This window comes from Rhipicephalus sanguineus, chromosome 2, assembly GCF_013339695.2.
Source record: "Rhipicephalus sanguineus isolate Rsan-2018 chromosome 2, BIME_Rsan_1.4, whole genome shotgun sequence".
Taxonomy (NCBI): domain Eukaryota; kingdom Metazoa; phylum Arthropoda; class Arachnida; order Ixodida; family Ixodidae; genus Rhipicephalus; species Rhipicephalus sanguineus.
Genome location: NC_051177.1, coordinates 54,423,069 through 54,433,887, shown reverse-complemented (window position 1 = coordinate 54,433,887; position 10,819 = coordinate 54,423,069). Strand labels below are relative to the sequence as shown.

At 51.9% G+C, this 10,819-nt stretch overlaps 1 protein-coding gene across 2 annotated transcripts; it reads left to right on the top strand.

Moving 5' to 3' along the window:
• The first annotated feature begins 6,471 nt into the window (after positions 1-6,471).
• On the top strand, positions 6,472-9,106 carry LOC119381598 (uncharacterized). 2 transcript variants are annotated; one of them, XM_037649372.2, is made up of 2 exons: positions 6,472-6,740; positions 8,412-9,106. In XM_037649372.2, the coding sequence occupies exons 1-2, from the start codon at positions 6,490-6,492 to the stop codon at positions 9,076-9,078; spliced, it is 918 nt and encodes a 305-aa protein (XP_037505300.1). In that variant the 5' UTR covers positions 6,472-6,489; the 3' UTR covers positions 9,079-9,106. The 2 variants fall into 2 exon arrangements, with proteins under 2 accessions (XP_037505300.1, XP_049269040.1); XM_049413083.1 differs by having other exon boundaries at positions 8,409-9,106.
• The last annotated feature ends 1,713 nt before the right edge of the window (positions 9,107-10,819 follow it).

The following is a 10,819-nucleotide window of genomic DNA, read 5'->3' as shown; positions in this document are numbered from 1 at the left end:
ATTATTATAGTCGAGCAATCGGGTTTATACTTCAGTGTCAATGGCTTCCGCCTAATAGTCGACATAAATGAATAACAGTGGATGATCGGGGATTCTTTAATTGCTTTACATCTTAAATTCCTGCATAATAAAACATTTGCGGCGTCGACCAGTAGCATTCATAAAGCTTGTGCTTTACAATGCCTTTTGAAACGAAAGGTAGCTTTCAATATTGTACTTCCTGTGTGCTCTTTGCAACGGCTTCAAAACTCAGAGTTTGTTTTACGGAGAGTGCGCTCTAATTAGCGATCAAAGAAATTAAATATGTTTGGAAAACAAATCTCAAGGGGGGCACACTTGCAAGAGGTGTCCCCCCCCCCCACAGCCTGAACATAAAGGGGATCAGGAACCCCCCCCCCCCCCCAATGATTTCCGCCAGTGTACATATACAGTAAAACCTCGGTTATACGATCACGACTCGTACGAATTTCGGGGTGATACGAACTCTCCTGTGGTCCCGGCCAAGGCCCATTAACCTGTTATATATTGGAGTACTGTTGCTGCGAACCGATTTTCACCCCAGGACGTTTGATACGAACGTACGCTAGCGTACAGGTGCGAACAGGTGCTGCTCGCGCTGTCGGGGCAGGCGCGGCAGTCGCGCGCGGGCGCGGGCATGCACGCTGCGCAACCATTAACCATGAGCGTAGGCAGGGGGGTGCAAAAGGGGCACTTGCCCGCCTCAAGCCACACCGGCACTTGCCCCCCACCCAAGCTATGCCAGCTCTCCTCCCCCCCTCCCCCAGCCGCGATGTAACACGGGTTTGCACCCCCAAGGCAAAATCCTGCCGACGCCCATGCCATCAACGGTGCGTCGTTGCCTCTGAGACAGTGCGCGCGAATCTTGGAGACCTTTATGCACCTTCTCGTTTAGATTACAGATGAGGTAGACGTCGGGTTTATAATTTTTTCCCGACACGTTGACGCGTGCTGCTGTGCTCGAGGCAGCAGCGTCTTTGTACTGTGTTAACACGGGCCTGCCACGTCGATGCAAGCCACGTCCACGCAGTCAAACGTTCTATGAAACAAGACTGAAACTTGGGCTACGGGCCCGTCATGAAGTCCTATGAGAGGTGGACGAAGACTCCAAGAGAAAAAGCGGACGGTCTTGGCGAAGGAGCTAGGCCTCGCAACATACGCGCACACCTGCCAACTCTCCGATTTGCACGGGAGACTCCCGAATTATGAGCAAACCTACCTATTGTTCGGGCACGGCCATAAATCCCCCGAAAAGCACCCCCAACACCACCGCGATAATAAAATAACAGCATCAAAGGACAGCGATTCTAAAATTTGCTTTCCTTCATCAATCGCGTGCAAAGCGCTTCTTAAGCCACTTTCGTAGCAGTACTCTGGTGTCATGCAGAAAAGCGTAGTATGATTAGGAAGGGGCTACTAGGGGTCACGGGTCACGACAAATCTGGTTTATTAATTACACACGCGCGCATGCACCATATATTTACCAGTACAAATATGATCGTTGACGTCTAAAAACTTTACTGGCAATCATTCAGCTGTTCATGACGTCGCTGCGGCCCTGAGAAACACTGAATCAAAACGCATGCCAACTTTCTTTTGTCGCATACTAATTTTCCATGTTTTCTGGTGATACGAATTTCGGATGACACGAATATTTTGGTCACCCCGCGAGATTCGTACCACCGAGGTTTTACTGTATATGAAAGGTTTGTCATCCGCCACTCGTCCTTTGAGAACTATATATGTACAAGGTGTCACTCGCTCAGCAGGCTTCGAGCTAGGTGTCGCGCTGCTAAGTTCCAGGTCGCGGGTTCGATTCCCGGCCGCATTTCGATGGGGGCGAAGTGCATGAACAACCATGCACTTATACTTTAGATGCACGTTAAAGAACCCCAGGTGGTCCAAATTAACCCGGAGCCGCCCGCTACGGCGTGCCTCATTATCATATCAATGCTTTGGTACGCGAAACCCCAGAATTTATTGTGAACAAGAAAGGAAGGAACAGGAGAGAGGGTGGGTATGTTAAACCGGTCAAGAAAAACTGGTGTGACAAAAGATGTCCTATCTACCAAGGAGTTCTATGCGAATGAAACCAAGCACATGTCGGTAGCAGCAACCTGAAGCAGCATATAGTATCGCTTATATTGTTCCCAATTAATTGAACTGTGATGATTCTTTAACCAACTCTTTATTACTGTATTTACGGCAGGTTGAGCTCATTGCATGGTGCGAATAAATGTAATGGTCAGGAAAAAAAATCACAGCATATCCACGAAATGAATGATGATGAAGGAGCTTGTTCCAGAGGTTAAATCCGGTAAACCCTGATTCCTCTGTACATCTGCTCAATCAACATCATATAAAGAAGTGACACGAGAGTTGTTGTGGTGTGATTGTATATACACAATGTTTATAATTTACATATCGATGCACTATATACATCAGTTTACATAGTGATGTGATGCAGTATATACATTTTTTTTTCATGAGCTTATTTACGGCTCAGATAAGCTCGGGGGAACGTTTTCCTTTTAGTATAATGGCTTCTTCTGCTTCGCGGGCTCTCAGCTCGGGTTCCGCTTGTGTTTGCGCCCGCTTTGCTGCGGCCTCGCGGGCCCGTGCCGCCTCCGGGTCCGCCTGTCGACAAGTTCGTTTAGCTTCGGCATCGCGAGCCCTCGCTGCTGACGCCGCCCCGGTGCTGATAGTGGCTTCTGCTTGCTGTCGGCGCTGGCGTCTCACTTCGGCCTCGCGAGCTCTCACCGCAAGGTCTTGGCGGCGAGCCCGCGATGCTGCTGCATTGCGAGCCCTACGTGCTGCTGCCTTGGCTTCTTCTTCTTCTCGGCGTCCTCCGCCGGGAGCGGAGCACGCGCCCTTGAATCGTGGACTTGAGCACGTGCTCCGGAGCACGCGGAGTACACGGCAGGAGGGACGAGAGACAACCTCCAGTAAAAGGAGCAAGCCCCTAAAAGAGGTGCCGTACCGCGTGAGGAGTCATCGTGCACGCGGCGAGGAGGTAGTGTATGTATAGCCTTCACAGTTTTCGGACATAACAGCCGGAAGGGAAAACACAAAAGCGTCGGAGAGCTATTTTTTCGATATGGATGGATGCTATGAGCGAGGCTTGGGCTGAAGCTAGCACCTCGCGGTGTGTTAAACGCAATTACACTTCTATTGGAAACGCGCTGAATGCGTTTTTGTTTCGTTTTTCGAGCCTGGTGGCACATATGCCACCACCCAGTTATAAAGGGGACGCTCATAACATCCATCCATGCAAGAGCACTGCGAGAGGAAAGTGTGAAAGATAAAAGGCGCGTTCATGTAGCCTCCGTTAGGCGGTAGCTCTGATCGTAAACCAGGGAACCAGGGATTAGTGTATGAAAATACTTTGTGAGGCAATAAAGAAAAAAAAAAGTTTGGCGGTAGCTCTGTGGGCTAAACGCCCGCTAGCCATTGTCGCGGACCGAGAGGTCATGGGTTCGGCTCGTGTGGACAGAATTTTTTTTTCCTTACCCTTTGATGGCGTTCATTTTGCTGACGTATTTCCGTGACGGAAATACGCCATGAAAATCTTGGCGTACCCCAGCATAAAACACTTTCGTGTAAAAAAAAAAAACGGTATGCTCATACACGTCACCTAGTTGGAATTAAACGGAACTGGCGTGCCGGGGCGTAAGAAGGCTGGAAAAGCGTAACAAACAGCAACGCATCAACGAGATTTGTAGTGAGATATTGGAACCGCAGACATAGAATTATTCGGCAGTGTTCGGGGTGTTCATTGCAAAAGCAGCGCAGCGGGGACGGCGAGACAAGGTATAAACTCACAGAATTGGCAGCTCCGGCGCCCATTACGAATACATCTTACTCTCATGCCCGGCACACTTGCGTCCTGCCCCTTGACACCTAACCAGTCCGCAGCAGTGGGAGGCTGCTTTGGCCAGCACCGAGTCGGATCTCCAACTGTGCCTGGTGACCTGGGCAGAGGACGTCGCGACAAGGCACGGCCTGGACGCCACAACCGGCAACCTGAAGGCCGCCCACAACGCTGCTTTTAACAGCGATGCCGTTTAGGTTGTCGGTAACTTGTGCTCCGTCATAAAAAACTATCAATATCATGAACGGGAACGCGCTCTCTTCATTCTCTTTACAGTGAAGCTGTTGAAGCTGTCGGTAACTTGTGCTCCGTCGTGCAAAACTCCACAGGTGGATATATGCACCACAAGAATCGGGCAAGCCCCATTACCGTGTGCAGCAGGTGGGAGTTTCAAACGAAAACGAACACGTGAAAAAGAGAGATGGATAGAAAGAGGTAGAAAATAGAGAGAAATAAAAGGAATAAAGATATGGGAACATAGAGAGAGAGAGAGAGGGAGAAAGAGAGAAAAAGAAAAAAATCGATAGAAAGAAAGAGGAAGAGAAAAATAGAGAGAAATAAAGGGAATAAAGCAGGCCCGTAGCCAGGAATTCTTTTCGGGGGGGGGGGGGGGCGGGGGGGGGGGCACTTGCTGAAAACCTTGACTATTTGAGAAAAACACCTATTTTCATTATTTATTTTCGGTAAAAACACCTATTTCACAAAAATTTCGGGGGGGGCCCGGGCCCCTAGCCCCCCCCCCCCCCCCTCCCCGGCTACGGGCCTGGATAAAGACATAAGAACATAGAGAGAGAGGGGGGGGGATGAAAGAGAGAAAGAGAAAAAAGCGATAGAAAGAAAAAGGAAGAGAGAGAGAGTGAGTGAAACAACTTTATTCGGTCCACAATAGACGCGAGTAAACTCAACGTCACCTGGCTAAGCCCACTCGGGGACCATCAGGTTAAACCTGACGGCCCTCGCGCGGGCCCTATGGACGGCCAGGATTTGAGAGGTCTGGTCCTGGGCCTTAATGAGCCTCTTCATTTCCGCTTGGGTGAAAGGGGGACCGGCAGAGGCGCAGCCCCACAGGACATGTTCGAAGTCCGCATAACCACCACACAGCGGGCAGTCCGGGCTTGGGAACCGTTCAGGGTACATTGTGTGCAGTGCCGCAGGGCTCGGGTAAGTGCTTGTTTGTAGCAGTCTGAGAGTAACAGCTTGGGCCCTGCATAGCGAGGAGTGTGGTAGAGGCAACACTCTTCTTGAGAGATAGTGGTGCTTGCATATCTCGATGTACGAGCAGAGAGGCTCGGGTCGCCCAGGAGATGACGCGTTACCCGGTACATGGTCAGTCGAACCTCGTGCAGCCGAGTGCGACTCCTCGTTGGGATTGAGCAAGGCACCCTCAATGGTTCCAAGGTGCGCAGGAAACCAGACCAATGAGTGATTTTTGAGGTATTTGACTTTGTGGATGATAGAGAGAAATAAAGAGAATAACGGCATCCACTGGTTACGGACGCCTGTAGATGCCGTTGCCCCCCCTCCCCCATCCCGAAAAAAGTTCCTGGCTACGGGCCTGTTCCCAGAATAGGGTAACCAGCGTGTATGGTCATGCATACAGTATCACACTGCGCTTCAGGAACGCGGGAGGCAGAGGTTCGTAACTTGAGCCCTGAACGCGCGAATGCGTTCCGCTGGCACGCGTCTCGCTCCACCAAGGCGCGCCATTCGCCTGTGGATGCCGTTGCCTTTCTGTGGCGCTTATTGAAGCGGTTCTGTTAGTCAATGCTATCGCACTCGTAGCAGTCGGCGGCGGAGAAACTCGGTTGGTGCATGTGGAAGCTGAAAATATTCTGACACAGCCGTCACACGATAACACGACGCGAAAGGCAAAGCACGTAACTTGAAGTGTACCGCGCATCCTCGATGCCAGCGCGGCCAGCGTTCCTTCGCTTACTCGCGCACACATCGAGGCAAACTACCTTCTCTGGCATCGAGGCGCCCGAACTGCGTCGTCACCGAATCGCTCCCTGTTGGCGCTCGTTAGTGTCACGACGCAGTACTTCACCGCTCACAGACGGCGACACCGCATCGCAAACCAAGAGAACCGTGCGAGAGAGGATGTGTGAGAGATACAAGGCGCGTTTGTAGAGCCTCGTATATGTGCGTCGGCAGCGCAGTGGGGACAGCGCCCAGCACTTATCGTCGAGGACCAAGAGGTTGTGGGCTCGATTCCCAGGTGAATCAAATCAATGAAACTTTTTCTTCTAGTTTTTCTTTATCACCCGTTAGTGTACATTTTGCCATCGTCATATCCGTGACGGAAATCCGTCAGTGAAGTCTTGGTGGACTCCGACATAAAACACTTTCGTGTTAAAATAAAGCAAAACGAGGAAGGCCACCCAGCTGCGCTCTTCCTTCAGTCTTGGCACCCCATGAGTGCGAAGCTGCCATAGTTTTTTTTATTTGCCCTTGGCCTTCTCATCACTAAGCTCTCCACCACCACCGCAGAATTGGCGGCAAGTGGATATCGAAGTGTGGCACGAAAAGATGACGACGACGACGGCGGCGGCGTCGCCGGGCGTGGCGGCAGAGGTCACAGTAGCTGCCCGCGAGAAGCAATGCCGGTGATCCCGCGGCCGTGTTCGCCGCGTCGCAAATCACGATCAGCGTCGGCGGATCGAGAAAAGGGGTCCCGTCTCGTGCAAGCTGCCGCCAAACCCCAGCATGCCGCCACCACGGGTCCCGTGCTCGTGTACCAGGTCGCAAAGCCCGCTAGCTGCGAGTCGTCGGGCCACAGTCCGGTGATCGTGTACCAGTACCCGCGAGGGCCCGACAGCCCGTCCAAATCGCCGTCGCGAACGGCCAGCAGGTACGGCAAACTGCGCCTCCTTTGAACGCGGAAGTCATCAGATGCGGCGTCGGGCGACGTCGTGAACACGAGTGTTACCAAAATTCTCGTGGTAATAGGTACAGATGTAATGGCACCAAATGGTTGGGGGTGCGAATTAAGAGGGACGCCCTCGTGGAAGGCTCCGGAAATTTTGATCATCTGGTGTTCTTTAACATGCATTTAAATCTATAGGTACACGGGTCTCGAGCATTTCGCCTCCATCGATATTTGGCTGCCACGTCCGGGATTCGATCCCGCGACCTTCGGGTCAGCAGTTGAGCACCATAACCCCTTGGCGGGTAAAAATGAATTTAAAGTGAATCAACGTACATTAGAGTGAACCAGGACTGAATCAACGTGCATGAAAATGAATAAAGCGATTCAGTGAATTAAGAGTGCCTCGCAGAGCGTCGGACACGTTATTCGACGGTTGCAGGTTCGGTCCCTGCTGGCGGCACTTATCGTCCACTTTAATTTATTCACATTTATGTCGTAATTACTACAAATAACGTCCCCTATACTCATAGGCATGCGCAAGTTCTTCATCGGGGGTGAGACGGGGGGGGGGGGCGAGGGTTCATCGCAGCGCCTCCCCCCTCCCTACTAAGTCAATGTATGGGGCAGGTTTCGCCCCGCGCACGCCTGTACTTTCCTTGGCTTGATTGTTTGTTAGTTGTTATAACTTTTGAGTTTAACAAAAAAAAAAACGAGCCCTTAAATTCCTCGTCTTTCGTTCACAGAGCATATAACGTTTGCTTGCGATCTCCTTAGCTTACGAACTAAGGGGATCGCAAACGAACGTCACAGATCGCAACGTCACAGATCGAGTCATTGATTCCAAAAGACCTAAAAAAAAGAAGACGAAAAGAAAGAAAACGGGACTTGTGCGAACATAAGCGTTCGCTGATCAAATACAGCTGAGCTATAGTGTTCCTATATTGTGCGATACTTCGGTTTCGGCGGCTCGATGTGCCTGATCTTTCTACACTGCTCGTATGTTACACCACCGGCTACCAGATGCTACGACTAGGGCCAGTGGCGTAGCCAGGGTCAGGGGAGGGGGGCACACCGGGCCCGTGCCCCCCCCCCCCCTTAATTTTTTTTTTTTTTGCCATAGCATATAGAGCGCAAAATTACACTCGACCTCATCTTCCTGCCCAGCCCCCACTTCAGATCAGGGAGGTGCCCCCCCCCCTCCCCGCGAAAAAAATTTCTGGCTACGCCCCTGACTAGGGCACGTAGCTTTCGGGCTGACTCAACGTCGCGTCGCCTTCAACTTTTCCGCATTGCCTTGTGCGCTTACGTACGCCAACGTCGTTCCGCGCCAGTACGATTCGTACGGCGTGGCGGCTCTGAGGTGCAGCCTATGGTACGACATACATTGACATTGCTTTAGGAATATTTTTAGAGGTGGGTGGGGGGTGAGATAGCGAGGGGCACCCGTCGTTTAGGCAGTGGACGCTGCGCAGTGAGTGGGTTTCCTGCGTGCATCGTTTTATGTGGTCTTATGGTGGACAGAAATTTTGGGGAGGGCACACGTGTCTGGTGGCGTATGACATGAGTGTTATCGTCATATTGTCGTCGTGCATCGCGCAGTTTTACGAGGAGGACTTGAAGCATGCGAGCGATGCTTCTTTTTCTGACCAGCAGGTCCTCGCGAAGCGGCCGCGCAAACGCTTCTCCTCACTCTCCTCCATCGCCGCCGAGCCCTCCGACGCCGCCGCGAAGACCGCCCGTTTCTCCGACCGAGGAGCAGCCGGAGCCGAAGTCGTGCTGCATCATGGACCGCATCGAGAAGAAGTACCAGGAGTCGTCGAGCCAGCTGGACGGGCAGCACCTGTACGTAGTGCTCTGCTTCCAGTCGGCCATAGCTACGCTGCTCTTCCTGCTGTTCCTGTGCGTGCCGGTCGCCATGATCACGGTGGGCGCGCTCAACCTGTCCAACTGCCGGCTGAGCTACGCGATACCGCTCTGCTTGACCGTGGCCGGCTGCGCCTACCTGCTCATACCGCTGCTGAGCGCTGCGCTCGACTGGAACGCTAGCAACAGCTACTGCCCGGTCATGATATCGGTGCTGGTAGTGGTGGCCATGGGAGCCTCGACCACGGGCTCTGTGTTCGTGTTTTCGGGCATGTGGCCCTCAGGGAAGCCGGACGACCCCCGGTACTGCCACCCGGCCGTCTACTACTTCTCGTTCGTCATGTGGTCCACCTTCATCGTGTTCATACCCGTCATGCTCGTCGTCTCCGTAGTGGTGTTCCGGAAGTACGGCAAGCACAACGTCCACGCGGCCACAATGCCGTCGTCTAGATATTGACATTCCGCTGCTCCACCCGTTTCATATAAAATGGTGGTTTGGTTTGATTGATGGAGTGGTCATAATTAATGCACAAATCACACATCTTCAGAGCGCAACACTGGCCGTGACAGCGACACTAAAGGCAAATAGGTCCCCCTAAAGCACCTCCGATACCTTATTTTTTTACCTTTCAAGTAAAGGCGCGCATCGAGCTTAGAGTGCCGTCACGATCAACAGTGCCAAACCGGGCGCGCCACACATACACACACGCGCGTGCGCACGCACACACAATCCCGTGCTGCTCATGCTGCTCTCCGGGCCTTTCTGTATCCCCCAGCGTTGGTGGTGACGTCACCAGGAGAATCTAGTGATAGCAGCAGATATAACCTGTTTGTTTGCCTGCAGCCAGGTGCGCGCACTTTCTGCTTATCATCCTCGCAAGGCGCCGAGGAACACTCGGCCAGGAGGAGTGACGAGCCAGCCAACGAACGGAACGTAGCGAAGGAAAGAGCGAAACGAGCGAGGGCCGCATTTCGATCAAGCGCGTTTAACTCCGCTATTACGGCAACATTTTGAAAAATTCTCGAGACTACGTGTTCGTTGTAGATTCGTGCACAACTACAATACAACTAAATTTAGACCTCCGCATTAGTAAGTCGGCGTGGATTGTTTAAACAGCGTTGCAGAAGCCTCGTATAGTGCTTGTTTCATGATAAGGAAATGCTTAGTTTGAAAGAAAATCGAGTATTACTGGTCCTCATACCGCTAGCGCAATTCAAACCGCCCGCCTCCGAGAACGGGCTGGTGACGTAGCATTTACCACGCGCACCCTTTCATGCCCAGCCGCCGGCGTGTACTAGAGCACTGTACCCTCTTCTAGTGCACTGTAGCATAACATGCCTTGGTAGGACGTGATGAAGCACAGCCCGGCGAAAACGGAACTTTTGGACCAGTCGTGTCGTCGGTGTCGTTCTCAAGCCAAGGGTAACGTCAAGAAGTTTCTTTTTCTTTCTTAAATGAAATGCACAAGTTGCATTTTAACGCGATAGCGTTAGAGGTCGTTTCGCAGAAATTCCGGCGTCACTGTCGGCGTGGTTGGTCGTGAGCGAAAAATTGAGAAAGATGCAAATAAAATAAATAATAAAAATCCTCGGTTCGAGTGAGAATCGAACCCAGGCCTTCAGCGAGGCAAGCAGGTAGATCTATACAGCGGAGCCACGTCATTGCTTGAAACTGCTTCGGAAAAAAAAAAAACGCTACATGGATGCCATGCAGTGGGAGTATCCTTAGCGCATGTAATATTGCGTGGCAGAAGCCTATTCGCAATGCCCACGAACTATAGGTGGCGCGCCGTGCTTTTCAAGATATTCAAGATGGCGCCAGGAGGAGGGTCAGTCCGTTTGTTAGCATAGGAACAGATAGGACGCGCGGGCGTACGGCCCGTGCCACTTTCACCGGATGATGTCATGAGCTGCGCTGAAATGGATATGAGACTAAAATACTTTCCGAAACCATGGAAAGTGCTAAGTACTCGCCACCTAATTATTTGCTGCGGTGTGAAAGGTTATATTTCAGCTCCGTTACCGTGCATAACGATGCTTTGCGAAATCCTGTGCGTGCTACATAAAACTGCATGAACTAGAATTGACGTATGAGCTTAACGGCACTCCGAGATAGTACGTACCGAGCCTGCCTGACGGATTTGCGGCAGTAGTAGGCCGCCAGCGAGCAGCAACATCGCTGCTGCACGGGACCGCAC